This window comes from Cheilinus undulatus, linkage group 3 (genome assembly GCF_018320785.1).
Source record: "Cheilinus undulatus linkage group 3, ASM1832078v1, whole genome shotgun sequence".
NCBI classification, from domain to species: domain Eukaryota; kingdom Metazoa; phylum Chordata; class Actinopteri; order Labriformes; family Labridae; genus Cheilinus; species Cheilinus undulatus.
In genome coordinates this window covers 42,969,077-42,983,733 of record NC_054867.1, presented here as the reverse complement: position 1 = coordinate 42,983,733, position 14,657 = coordinate 42,969,077, and the positions used below count along the sequence as shown (strand labels likewise).

Genomic DNA, 14,657 nt, shown 5'->3' with positions numbered 1-14,657 from the left:
CTCTGGTGTCATGATAGTCTCAGTATGACATAGTGGATTTTGCAGTCTCTCTGCAGTCTCATCCTCTGCCTCTCTGCCAGTTTCTGAACTTTGGCCCACTTCTCACACAGATGCAGACTTGCAAAGGTGAGTCGGATTCTTGCATTCCTTCAGATCTGACGTTTCTTGTCTAACAGCCTGTTAGCTTGTCTCTCTTGAGGAAAAATAAACTTTATTACCTTCAAAGAAATCAGTTGAAGAGCCAAAGGCGCTGGAAGGCATTCCTGTAAAAGGAATGTCCCTTAAGTACACATGTCATGTTTTATTCTGTCCTGAAATACATTTTGGATTTCTCCCCAGAGATTTAAGCCAAATAATCTTCATTGTAATCTCTGTCAAACTGACAGTCCAGCCTCAGTTTTATTGCTCTGATAGTTCTGAAGCCTTTATCTGCTGTTACTGACAACTCCTGTGTAATGAAAACAACAAAAATCCAGGAAATAACATCTCACTTTTGATATCAGCTGATCTGTAAATCTGGCTCTTTGAGTTTTTATATTATGAAAAAAAGGCACCACAGGAAGTTGGTAAGATGAACCAAATTATCACTCCAGAGCTCATTTCCTGTAATACTTCCTGCCTGTTTGCACAACCTCGACAAAAAAAGAAATCTTCCTAATCATCATCCCAGAAACAACAGGCCTTTTATTGGTTGGATGTTTGTCTATGCTCACCATTGTTGTTGATTTTAAACTCGTGTGAGGATTGAAAGGCAGCTCTACCTCATTGGTCACAGGGTCACGCTCGGCCGTGTGCTAACTCTCTGCTCAGCATGTTGCATAACTGTTTATGGCCCCTAAGCTTCAGGAAAAACCTCCTTAGAGAAAGCTACGGCGTTCATTACTCAAGTAGGTGTCGGAAGTAATGGTGCTTAGCTCTCTTATGTGTGTTTTAATGCCTCCTTGTGTGTAGTTTGGATAGAGTTTTATGTATGCTGCCTGCTGTTGTCCTAACACTTTTAGTCTTTGTTGCTGAGCTACAAAATAACCTCACAAGCCCTGCAAAAGCTTCTCTAATTGATACATTTCTGAAATCTTTTGACCAGCAGCTGTAATTTATTATCTTGTTACATGCATGTGCATAGTTTTAGTTCATAAAATGCCCATAAATAATGAACACTTGCTAACTATTGTTGTCTTGATCCTAAATTGCTGTCTTGAACAAACTTGCTGTGTCTGGCCAAATTCAAGACCAACGAAGTTTAATGGTTTGAGAGTAAATCCGTCTAATTGAGACGCTGAAACAAGCACATGTTTGGTTTGTAAATTCCTTAACCGGTTAATAAAGTTTCAGATCGTTTCTGGTTGAATACAAAGGTGAGCAAGGCTGTTGCTGTTGTTAAGACCATTAAACAAAATTAGCAGTCATGTAGCATCCACACATCCAACCCCTTATGAAGAGAGAATTCAAAATTATTAGTTGAGAAGAAGACAAGTGGACCCATCTTTGGTTTGTTTTGATTTTGTGTTATCACGGCATAACATTAGAGACTATTGGTCCATCCACATGGCCAACAGAAGACTGGATATTTCTTAAAACAGTCCTAGGTATCAAAAATGGTAAAAAATAGTGATGCACCACTTGTAAAAAATGGAGCGTGTAGCACTGGTTCTCCGGCCACAGAGTTGGGCGCCTGCATATATTTGGGTCAGCTGATCTCACGCAAGCCCTCAGCTGACAGCCAGCTGATTCACTCTAAGCACCCTATTGGCTGATTGCACTCATGCTGCCATATTTAAACTGCTCTAGTCTGGCCATGCTGTGCTGCTCCCTGTTTGAGCTGCTTTTTGCAGCCCTCCTCCACCCCAGCTCCTCCTTTATGCTTTATCTGGCTTAATCAGTGTCATCCTGTTGTCATTGATGCCTGCTCTGCTCTGGGTTTTCTGCTGCTTCTCTCCCTTGTAAGCACAGGAAGAGCAGGAACGTGTGCTTGATGCTTTTCACATAGGCTTATGGAACAGTAGGGGCATCCCAGAACGGCCACATCGCCAAATGTAAATGACAGCAAAGACAGAAAGTTAATAGTTGCTCATAAAGAGAACATTCCTGTGTGTTTCTTGACAAAGTGTTCAAAAAGCATTTTAGCCAATACTGACACTGACAGTTTTTCATTACTTACTTTAGTGCAACACTTCCAAAATGCTGACATTTTCTCTTATGTTTGCTGGAAAAAAAATGGATTCATGTCAGAATCACAAACATTATTTTCTACAATATGAATCAATTTAGGATTTCCAAACGTGGATGTTTTTAAAAATACTTCATCAAAAAGTGTATTTTCAACAGCAGACAGCTTGAGCCCAGCAAACCTGCTGCTGGTATCTTCCTCCATGCACCGTCCCTAACTACACTAGCACCAGCAGCACCAGCCCTGTTAGCATTAGCAGCGCTAGCTCTTACTATCAGTAATGTGTACAAGGTTGTGTCTGACGCACTGACCACAACGTAGTCAGCACTCCCCTACAAGCGCTGTGCTTCTTCCACCCACCTCTGTTGCCTGCTGTCTTTCTTGAGTTGAGGTGTCTTTTCTTTAAATCTGTGCTCCATAAGAAGGTATAAACTGTAACCCAACGTTTAATTTTCGTGGATGAATTCATACTGTTTCATAGTGCAGGTGTACTCAAGCTTCTACCTCCAGTGGACGCAAGCTACATGCAAAGCATTTTGGGAGTCTGGAGCAGCGTGAGGCTGGCACTTTTAAACATCCTCTCTCTTTCAATGTGTGAAATTATCCATGAAATTGAAATAATGGTTGACTGAATAGTACCCATACCTAACGGAGTTCAGTTTTAATAAAAAAGACACCTCAATAAAAAGAGGCATGCAGGAAGGTCCTGAAGATCCTTGAAAAGTATTAAATGGTCTTAAATTTCACATTTAAAATTTAAGGCCATAAAAAGTCTTAAAAGTTTGATTTTTACCAGAAGACATGTCCCTCTCCAGTCTTTGTTTTCTAGCCACCTTGTACGATTTTAATCATCTTCCTCAACAAATTTTTCCATAAATATTCTCCACAATTCAGGGAATTTTGTGTTGAATATTGTAAATGTACTGCTGGATGACTCCCAGACCCCTCTCTGTTTTTTTTTGTTTTTTTTTGGACTCACTGTGATTTAATCAGCTCTATACTGTTGTGAAACAGCGGTGTATAGAAACCCTGTGTAGGCAATGGAGGTGATCAGAGCATGACGTGTTCACCCTAACATACTGTTTACACCGTTTATGGAGCCGTGAGTTAGTCAGCTCGTCCCATCTACCGAATATAAGTTTTAAGACTCATTCTGGATTTAACAGTCTCCGATAAGAGACAGCATGATCTGACACATATGCAAAGTGTGCTCAATTAAATTAATGTTGCCTAATTCACATGCTAAAGTTATCTTGAGCACATTTTCCTAGACTTTTTAATGTCAAATGATAATATACAGCTCTTTATAGCACAGCAGACTGAGTAGATGCTTAAATTATCACCTCTTTCTCAGAAATAATGGATGTGTTGGAAATCGATTTGAATCTAAAAATTGATGTTCCAATGTCTGTAAAGAGGGCCTATGTTTTCCGACTGTTCTATAAAAGTCAGTCTTCCTCCAAAGCTTTTCAACAGACAAAGGTTGATGAGGCTGTGAGCTGATCTGATGATAGCTTGTTTATTGTTGTTCCAGTTTTTTTCATAGCTGCAGTAAAGCCATCTTCATCATCAGCAAAACAAACAGACCCGGTTGTTGTCCAGTTTAAGTTACAATGATGATGCTATAGAAACATTCAGAACGACTACAGAGGAGTCTAAATGTCACGACATTTGCTAATGGAAGATTACTGAATGTCTAACAAGTAAAACCTGATTTAGGCAGGTTATAGAAGTTTGGTCTGCTGATTAAACAAAAACAAGCCTAACAGTTTAAGCTTCTTATTGAGTGCTCAGATTTAGTGGGTGTGCCACACTGTGTGTGTGTGTGTTACAACCCTAGTAAATATTTGATTGCTGTTAGAAATATTGACAGTAGGCATATTTTATTTGCCTTAATGGTGTTGGAGAAAGAGTTAGCTAAATCTTAGCCTCATAACCGTGTTGTTAAGGAAAATCCTCTGCTGAAAGACGTGTTTCCTAAAGTTTAGTCAGCTCAGTATTATTATCGCTGCTGTGCACCGTGTCTTTCTGCTTCTACCTGCCAGGAGGAGTGCTCCTGCTGTCTCACAATTACAGCTGGTTCCCCCTCTACCTCGGCGTGATTGAAAGCTTTATGAATATGTTGGAGCGTAGCTCTCTGCACCTCTGGATAAATCTCAGTTATGTTTTGGAGAGTCACAGTGACAGGTAAATGAAAATGTCTGCACCCTAAACTGAGTGATGGTTGTGTGGAGGTTACGGGCTGATGCTGAACTATTTCTGCTTTTGTAGTCTTGTTTTACTCTGTGGTGTGGAATATTTTTTACTTAAAATATGGTGAAAGATTTCGATACATTGTTTCTTTTCAGCTGCTGCTGAATTGCTACGTTTCTCTGTGCCAAACTAAGGATACAATATTTCACCTCCATGGTACAGCATTTTATGTAGGATATGTAAATGTTGAATATGCCTTTGACTTTTAGTTTTACTAAAAATCTGTTACTGTGTTCTTTCATATTGGTTTTCAAAAAAATCCCTTGCCTATACACTGAAAACCTGTACCACAAAGCTCCATCCAAGCATAATTGTAGACATAGTTGTTGCATAAATGTCCTAATTTGGTCATTTAAAGAGATTATTGATAACTTGGGACCACCTGAAATCCCCTTATTACCCTCTTTAAGTCGCTGGACTCCACTTTGAGAACCCTCCTAATAAACTGTAATAAGATGAATCACAATTCAATACAATAAAAAAACAAAAAGGACTTTTGACTCCAGAAGAGGCATGACTCACCAGCTTCTCTTTCTCTGTTGATCTTTCTTGCTGCTCCTGACAGCTTTGAGCAGTCTTTTGTCCCTCTGCTCAGTCCTTACATCAACAAGTCACATTTCAGACTTTTTTGAAGTTCAGTTTTGCACAGCTCTCTGCTGCTTCTGCATCTTGTGAGACACATGTGATGCTTTACTTTCCACAATTTTGTCATTTCCTGGTGTCATCAATGTCAGAAAAATGTACTAATGTTGCTGGTTCCTTTTACTAGTGTGGCCCTTTGGTGAATCTGTCACAGCATGGTGTACCGGGTCACACCCACCTCCGTGGCCTTTTGAAAACTCCTGATGGCACGAAGAGCAGAAAGCTTTCATTGAGTCACCCACATCTTCTTTCATCCCCATCCCTTGTATGATTTTTCTGTGGGTCTATCCATTTTTCTGATTTTTGCTTCAACTGATCAAAACTATTTATGAATTTAACTTATTCCAGTGGGATTTGGAGTTTTTGATGCATACGCTTTAGTTTATGCATGCACGGACGCCATCACTTAAAGGACATTGCCATGATCAGTACATGATTGGCCACTGACTTTGTCAGATCTGATCTAGGATCAGTAAAATGTCCTCTTGTGATTATAGATAACTAAAGTTAATGTACAGGACCAGGGTCTGCTCTAACCTGACCAGGTAGGCTGTGTCATATTTCCGCTGCATGAAAATACTTTATATTCATCAGGGAAACCTCCCATATAAAAAATTCTCAGAAGGTGATTGGATGAACATTCTGGCCAATCAGAACCACAAGTCAAAATGAGGTAGTACACATGTAATGCTCTGGTATTCACCTGGGCCTGGCAGACCTGTCGCAGGTTACAAAAAGCAGGCAGAAGAAGTACAAAAACATCTTCTCCACCAAGTAATGCTATCAGTATGGCTCTGTGCTCATGTTTTAATAAACAAATGTGGCCCAGTTTTGATTAAACTGCTACTATTCAATAGCTGCTTTGCAAGGTTAGGTTAGAGCTGCTCAGGACTAAGATTGTTCCTTGTTCAGTAGTTTTACATCTGATTACCTTGTAATATAAACGTTTTTAGCCGACTATTTTAAAGTCAAGTAAACACAGTCTTTGCAGGTTAACGTCCACATCCCTGTGCTGAATATCCTCACTTTTTGCTTTGGTTATGTGCATATAACCTGACACAGCCTTTGGACAATTTCATCCCTGTTTTCTAGGTCAAAATGATGCTAAACTATGCTGTTCCTATGAGATGCTATCAGTGCTAACAATTAACAGTTGTTTACATCAGGTTGCAAAGCAGCAAGACAGTGCTTTAATCCATTTTAAAAGAAGCATTTGATTGGGATTATAAACCTGAGTGGTTTAAAATATTAAGAATAAGTTTAATGGACTCGTAATTCTGGTGCTCATTCCTGTTTTTGACTCTGTCCACTGTCCTCTTCTAAGAATAAAGGCATTAAAAAGCCCCAAATATACAAGGTTATTTCCATCCAGTTTGCGTTCTTTCAGTTGCTGATTAGTTTAGACAAGTCTAAATGAAAAACAGTCATCAGTAACATGCTTGTTTATACTTGAATCCAACAGTGGAATTATAATTCTCACTTTGAACATGACGTCAGTAGAGAAAGTCTGCTGTGTGAATGTAGTCATTTGGCAGCCGCCTGAAGACCCCCCTTCAGTTGTTACAGTCATTAACACCCATTAGCAGTTAAATTTAGAGCATCAATCACAGGAAGCTTGAGTATTGGACACAGTCTGACTGTATGTGACATTTTCACGCATCATTTTCTTTTGCCAATATCTCAAGATGGTTGATAACCGTCTCCACTGCCATTGAGGAGGAGCTGTAGTTATCATGTGCATGTATGTATGGGTAAGCATGAGCGTGTTTTATTGCCTCTGGCTGGCAGTCCCTCTGTGTCCTGGCTCTGCTGAGGCCTGTCCAAACAGAGCTGGAGCCAAACACTCCTCCTGGACTTCATAGAACAGGAAGTTGGTTGTTTTGTTTCACAGGGTGAGCCTCCGAGGCCTCACTGCTGCTGTCTCCCACTTGTTTGGCTTTGAACCAATCGTGTAGCTTAGGACAGTCCCTGGTTCTCTTGGATTTTCCTAGAAATCAGAGGACATGGAGTAGTTTCTGTGGAGTCAGTGTTCTCCTAGAGAGCAGGAAGTGAGCATTTTCTTAAGAATTTGTTTTTTTACGTTCTTAATTTGGAAATTTGGCCGGCATGATTGTGGATTTTTACACTCTATGTTAATGAGATTTAATTGAGGTACTTATGAAATGTGAAAATAACTGGTGCGAGGGTATTAAACAAAACTGAGTCTCAAACTTAAGTCTTTGTGCTGTTGTAACTGCAGCAGAAGGAGTTGAGCTTTGGCAAATAAAACAAAATGTTAACAAACCATGATGACATTTGGAACAACCAAAGATGTTAATAAAACTGCTAAACTAGAAAACACATTCATACTTTCAGAACAGCAACCAATTATGCCAAATATCCATGGAAACAAGGCTGAGTAATAATTTCTTCGCTTGAATCTTGTTTCTTCCCTGTTTTTTCTGTTTAGTTTGAACTTGTAGGCCTACAGGATGTAGAACTTTTTCTGCTTGTATGTGCAAGTTTAAGTGTCAGTATTAAACATTTTTGAGATATGTGAGAAGTACAGTTTATGGACAGATGTATTCAGCCACCTGACCTGTACTCTTCTTGGAGGACTTTCCACAAGATTTTAAGTGTTACTGTGGGAATTTGTGCCCATTCATTCTGTAAAGCATTTGTGAGGTCGAGCACTGATGTTTGACGAGAAGGCCCGGCTCACAATCTCCATTCCACTTCATCCCAAATGGGCCAGATGGACCCAGGTCTGGACTCTGTGTGGGACAGTCAAGTTCTTCCACACCAAACTCACTAAACCATGCCTTTATAGTTGTTGCTTTGTGCACTGTTGCTCAGTGATGTTGGGATAGAAAAGGGCCTTCCTCAAACTGTTGCCACAAAGTTAGAAGCAAAGCATTGTCCTAAATGCTGAAGCATTAAGATTGACTTTCACTGGAGATAAGGGGCCTAGACCCTGAAAGACAGCCCCAAACTATCATCCCTCCACCTCTAAACTTTACAGTTGCAACAATGTAGCCAGGCAGGTAACATTCTCCTGGCATCCGCCAACCCAGACTCCTCCATGTGAGTGCCAAACAGAGAACCCTGATTCATCACTCTAGAGCAGGGATTCTTGACCTTTTCAGCCCGCGACCCCCAAAATAAAGGTGCCAGAGACTGGGGACCCCCACTGTACCTGAAGGTGGCTGAGCACAGCCATGCACATTCAAGAATAGTCATGTGCAGACAAGGCCGCCCATTAGGGGGGAAAAATGGGAGAGCTTTCTGGGGCCATCAAAATCATAGTCCATTGTACAGTTAAGCTGTGGTATTTTATATTTAACCTGAATAATAACCACTCTTATCAAAGAAACAAATTTTGATTCATTTCTCTTTTAAAAATGTAAATATTTTGTTAAGAACAGAATAAAAATACATTAAAAATTGCTAAAATGGGTTAATAATGGCAAAAGATAATGGGAAAGATGGTGAAATTGGATTTTAAAAGTAGCAGAAATGGGTCGGAAATGCCAAAAATAGATAAAAGTGGCATAACAACCAAAAAAATGGCAAAAATGGGTTAAAGTGGCAAAAACAGGCATATTAAGTGGTAAAAGGGGATTTAAAAGTGGCTGAAATGGAGTTAAAGTGGCAAAAATAGGTGCAAATTTCATGAAATGGGATGAAAATTTATATAAACTGGCACAAAAGGGTTAGCTGAGGCAGAAAAAGCCAGAAACTGGCAAAAATGGGCATATCAAATTGTGAAATGTGGCTGAAAAAGTGGTAAAAGGGGTTAATAGTGGCAATAATATGTCAACAGAGCCAACAATAGGCAGAGAGTTGCAAGATTTGGTTTAGAAGTGGCCAAACAAGCAGAAAAAAATGTGGTGAAAAGGGTTAAAAAAATGGGTTTTAAGGTTGCTAAAATGGGTTGAAATTAGGCAAAATTGGTTTAAAGTGGCAACAGTGTAATTCAGAAATGTTCCTTGTTTTTTTAAGGCACTTGCAGACCCCCTCTCAGTGTCTCGCAACCCCCAATGGGGTCCCGACCCCAACGTTGAGAACCCCTGCTCTAGAGAACACGTTTCCACTGCTCAGCAGTCCAGTGTAAGTGTGCTTTACGCCTCTGTCCGACACTTGGCATTGGACTTGGTGATGTGAGGCTTGCATGCAGCTGTTCAGTCATGGAAACCCATTCAATGAAGCTCCTGCCTGCAGGTTTTGTGCTTACATTAATGCCAGTGGAAGCCCAGAACTCTTCAGCTATTGAATCAGCAGTGTTGTTGACTTTTACACATCATGAAACTTAGCAGTCGTTGACCTCAATCCGTGATTTTGTGTGGTCTTCCATGGCTGAGTTGCTGTTCTTCCTAAACGCCTCCACTTTCTAATAATATTACTAACAGTTGACTGTGGAAGATCCGGCAGAGATAACGTTTCTTGAACTGTCTTATTGCAAAGGTGGCACCCATGCCATTTTTGTAAGGCTCTTGTACAGTTGTTTCAATGATACAAACCTTATTTAAGGCCCTTTTAACGGAAAAAGTATCTTTTTTCTCTTAATTGCCGGCTGCTTCTCAGTGTTTCTGATCATTATGCTAAGCTAATCCCTGTAGCTTCAATATTTGTGGAAAAACATTGACAAAATGCAAAAGCCCTTTAGAAGAGTCCATATAGCAAGTTTTCTGTTTCTTTTTGTTGCAAATGTAAATTAAGATGTCCTAAACTGCACAGATAAGGCTTCTTGGTTTGATAATTTGTTTAAACTTTGTAAATGAAAAAAATATCTAGCTGTAAGATGTCATTATGTGTTCCTTTGTGGAAGAAATAAATTTTTAAAAGCCATTTAGACAGAACTGTTGACGCCAATCTGCTCATCTGTTGTTGTACTCAACCATCAATAGCGTGACTAATAAATTCAGCCTGTATTTGTGATGTTTTTACCAGTTTGATGCTTCTTACTAAAAGCTTTCCTGTTGTCATGCATCTGAGCAGAGATCAAAAGTGGGCGTCGGGGCAGACTCAACTCCAAAGTTTCCCCCGCAGCGCTGAAAGATTAATTTCCCCTGATAAGTGGGTGCCCTCGTGAAGAGGATTGCTGTCAAGACTGTCTGGCAGAAAGTGGATGAGGTGAGGAGCCAAATGACTATATGCACAGCTGCTCCCAGGCAGCAGCGCTTCAGCTCGTCCATCAGGTGCCCTCACAGTCTGCACCAACAAAACCGGCCCTCATCTCGGTTTATTGCAGAAATACTTCTTGGTTTATCTGAGGCCTGAAGCGTAGTTGTAAGATTTAAAACTACTGAAGGGAGTTTTTATCTGGTTATGAAATAGAATGAAATTAATATAGATGGCTTTATATGACCTGCAACAGCAAGAAAGCAGGGGCAGATCTAAACTTTTTGGCTTGAAAATGAATGAAGGAAGAGCGTTTATTTAACCCTTCTGCCTTTTTAAATTATGTTTACTTTAAAAGCCATCATTAGTGTCTCCAAAAGATCACATCTTATTCATATTTGTGCAACCTTTATCCACACTGCATGCAATAACATAATTTAGAAGACTGAGTATTATAATAAATACATTTTAATGCTTTACAGTGCTGCTGCCAGGTCAGTGTCAGACCAAGTAAAACGGTCTTTGTTTACATTTTCTACAAAAATATGCTACTAAAGTTATAGATTTTTTAATGTTTAGTATTAGCTGAATGAGAAAAGTGTACAGAAAGTGCCACTTATGCATTGAGATCAACAAAATGTCATCAAAATTGACATTATTTTAAAGTTCCATGCGTTGGCATTCACTCTGATTCATATTTATTTGGCATACATGTTGTATGCACTGCAGGGAAATGCAGAATCTGAGCTTAATGTGACATCACTATGAATCATTATTATAATACCTGCCCCTCATCTGGTATCTTCATCCATAGATCTCTGCCCACATCAATAGAAGCAAACAGCTTTACTCCTGTTGGTACAACCCAAGGAAGAGAGAGTGACTGAACAGCAGCTCATTTAAAGAGACACCAAAACTGCCCAAGTGAGAAGGGCTGTTCAGAGCTGGTTGCTACAGGGTCAAAGAATTCCAGGAGCTATATCCATGTTATATTTGACTAAAGCACAGCTCATTTAGACCAGTGGTTCTCAACCTTGGGGTCGGGACCCCCTTGGGGGTAACGAGACTATGAGAGGGGGGTCTCCAGTTGCCCTAAGAAAAACGCTTCACACCAATTTTGTCAAAATTTTTACCCCTTTTCATCATTTTCCCACCAATTTTAACACATTTTTACCATTTAACACCTATTTTTGTCAGTTTTAAACTCTTTCTACCACTTTTTCTCTGCCTGTTTTTGCCACTTCTAAACCAAATCTTGCCACTACAGCTTAATGTTGCCTCTGTTGACCCATTATTGCTACTATTAACCCCTTTTAACCACTTTTTACACCCAATTTTTCACATTTTAACCCCATTTCACCCTTTGATATGCCCATTTTGCTAGTTTAACCAATTTCTGCCAGTATCTGCCTATTTTTTCTTTCTCAGTTAACCCATTTTTGCCAATTTAAAGCAATTTCAGCCACATTTTAACCCCCAACTATCTACCCCCATTTTTGCCACTTAACCTATTCTTGCTTTTTTTTTTGCCTTTTTTATGTAATGTTTGCCACTTCAAAACCATTTCTGCTACTTTTAAAATCCGATTTCTCCACCCTTTCCACCATTTTTCCAATTATTAACCCATTGTAGCAATTTTTAAATCATTTTAATTATTTTTTAACTGAGGGGATTTACATTTTTAAGAAGGCTATTTACTACACAAATAATAAAAAAGAGATTGTGTCTTTGATAAGAGTGGTTATTTTTCAGTTGTTTTTTTTTTTTTCAGGTTAAGTATGAAATATGGTGATGTTTCTTTACAATGGACCATGGTTTTCATCATCAAAGTTCATACATTTTGGTGTCAACAAACACAGGGAACACAATAAAGCTTACTTGTTAAAAAAATACAGACAACAGCAGCCTCACCAGCTTTACAACCTGAATCACTGGCCTTGATGTGACACTACTTACTGCCTTATGAGAGTGCATTTATGGTCCATCTTAGCCTCATATATACAAGTCCAAAGCCTGAAAAGGATCTTTCAGGTTGATGGGAGTCTGCCACAATGATGTTACATGGATTGCAGGGTATTGTTAAGGAAAGACAAATCCACCTCTGTGGCATTGAAGATGTACAGTTTCTGGCAGGACAATGTGTCTTTTGTGTCATAGAGTCCAGGTAAAGTGTGTATCACACTGGGCCGACCACTCAGGGCATTTGTGTCTCTGGACGGTCTCATAAAGTGTGCATTCCACATTCCCTGTGCCATATCAGCCAATTCAAGCTGTTAAAGAGATAAACAAAAATAAGTCAGAGGAATGTTCAAATACAAATATGAAGCTAATTACAAAAGTAACCTGTTGCTACATTAAGTTAGAACATGAGCCCTCCCCTACCTCGTCTTCTCTCTCTTGCTTCACTCTGTTTCATTTTCTCCGTTACTCCCCACCCTTTATCTCTGGTATATCCACTCTCCCTGTCTATTCTTAGCATCCCTTCCATTCCCAATCCCCTTTCTGTCCTTTCTGTCTTTCATCCCATAACACCACCACCACCTTTTCCTTTCTGTTACTGTATCCATCTCTTGCATCTCCTCTTTGTGTATATCACTGCCTTGCCCCAACTTCTCCCTTCCTTGTTCCTAATCCCTTCCACATGCATACACATACATATGGAACACTTTGTTACCTGGATGAGTCCCATGCAGCAAATTGTTGTCTCTAAGGTCTGAAAACAAGAGCCAGAACTCCAGGCACTGGTTCCGCAGAAAGCACCAATATTTAGTCCTCTGGTTGGTGGTGCTGGCTCTCTCCAAGCAGCTGACAAGGGTGCCATTCTTGAATTGTGCATGGCTGTGGTCAGCCATCTTCAGGTACAGTGGGGGTCCTCGGTCTCTAGCATCTTTATTTCAGGGGTTGCGGGCTGAAAAGGTTGAGAACCACTGATTTAGACCACAGGGGAATGTGTTCAGAGGCAGAGAAGAGGTATGTCACCTTTAACTGTGCATGTGAGCATTACTGAGAGACTGGCTAAGAAAGTTCTGAGCTTAACTTAAAAGCAAAGACATTATTAATAGACCTCAGGTCAGCACCTCCAAGGAATAAAGACATAATTACAGCCACCCTGCTGTGCGAACACGGCAACCTTTTGATCCAAATAGGAACGACAGCCAAAAGCCGAGCTGGGGACTTCAAAGTCTGACGTGTCCATTCAGGGACTTCATTATTGTAACATCCACATTATTTGAATGGGCTGCAATTTGCACACGAGCCAAAGCTTTCTTCATCTTGTGTCTGCAATTACAGTTTAAAACAAAAGGAAACACAGGCTGAAAGGTATAGATTTGGTTCCTTTTAATGCAGAGTTATTATTGGATTATTAGGTTATGGCATACTATCAGAGAATCCCAGAAGAGAGCTCAAGAACATCTGGAGGGATCAAAAGAAGAGCCATATTTTATCTCCAACAAGCACTTTAGCAGCTGCTCTGATTTCCCAGACCCTTTTTCTTTCCACACACGTCGCAGAGAGACACAAACAAGGCGGAGCGAAAACCTGATAACACATTCCTTCATGTCCTAGCTTGTCTCAACACCCCCCTCATCCTGTCCTCCCCCTCCTCCCCTGATCTTTATGAAGCTTCTGTAGTCCCGATGATGTGGCATTGAGGATCCAAGGTCTGTGATGGGGTGCAGATCAAGGATCTCTCCCTCAAGTGTAATGTGATGCAGCGCTGTCAGTCAGAGATGTCAGACTGGCCGCTTTGGAGTCGCACAGCATGAGGAGAAAGTTTTGTACAACATTTCATCCTTGATGTGTCTTGTGTTCCTTCTGCAACCTCTACAAATAATTTAAAAATCTGTCATGTAAAGTTCAAACACAGAACAATACGTGGCTCGTTTCTACAGCAGCGTGACAAGTTTAATCTCCCATAGCAGTGTTCTGTCCTTGATGGCACTGCTGATGAATTTGGCACAAAAAAAGCTTTTTGTGCATCTGTTTGTGACAAAGTTTTGTTTTCTTGTTTCCCTGCAGAGATGGCAGCCATCCGGAAGAAGCTGGTGATTGTCGGAGATGGAGCTTGTGGGAAAACATGTCTTCTCATTGTGTTCAGTAAAGATCAGTTTCCTGAAGTCTACGTCCCGACAGTGTTTGAGAACTACATTGCTGATATTGAGGTCGACGGTAAACAGGTTTGTATGCTTGACAGCAGAAGAAGTCTGAGTCATAAATCAGCATCCTTTAAGTTTGAATACAGATGATTTCACTGACTGGTTGTTAGAGTCCTTCCACTTTTAATCACCATTTCTTCACCTGTCAAACTTCTCGCTCTTGCATGCAGCATAAAGATAACAAGATTTCTGTTAACTGTTCTATTGTGCACAGTGATAACATCTTTTTATGCAAAAGACATGAAAATACAGTAGATGACATTGTTTTTTTACAATAAGCTAACTCCCAATGTTGTGAGTTTGCAGGTTAAAATACAATATATTCCCATGTTCACACA

General features: G+C 40.1%; 1 protein-coding gene across 2 annotated transcripts in view; it reads left to right on the top strand.

Moving 5' to 3' along the window:
• rhoca (ras homolog family member Ca) overlaps positions 1-14,657 on the top strand; it is a 32,741-nt gene that overhangs the window by 7,638 nt on the left and 10,446 nt on the right. For both annotated transcript variants that reach the window (XM_041779895.1, XM_041779903.1), the window contains exon 2: positions 14,183-14,340. In XM_041779895.1, coding sequence (XP_041635829.1) covers positions 14,185-14,340 — 156 coding nt within the window. In that variant the 5' untranslated portion in view covers positions 14,183-14,184. The remainder of the gene's footprint in view (positions 1-14,182; positions 14,341-14,657) is intronic.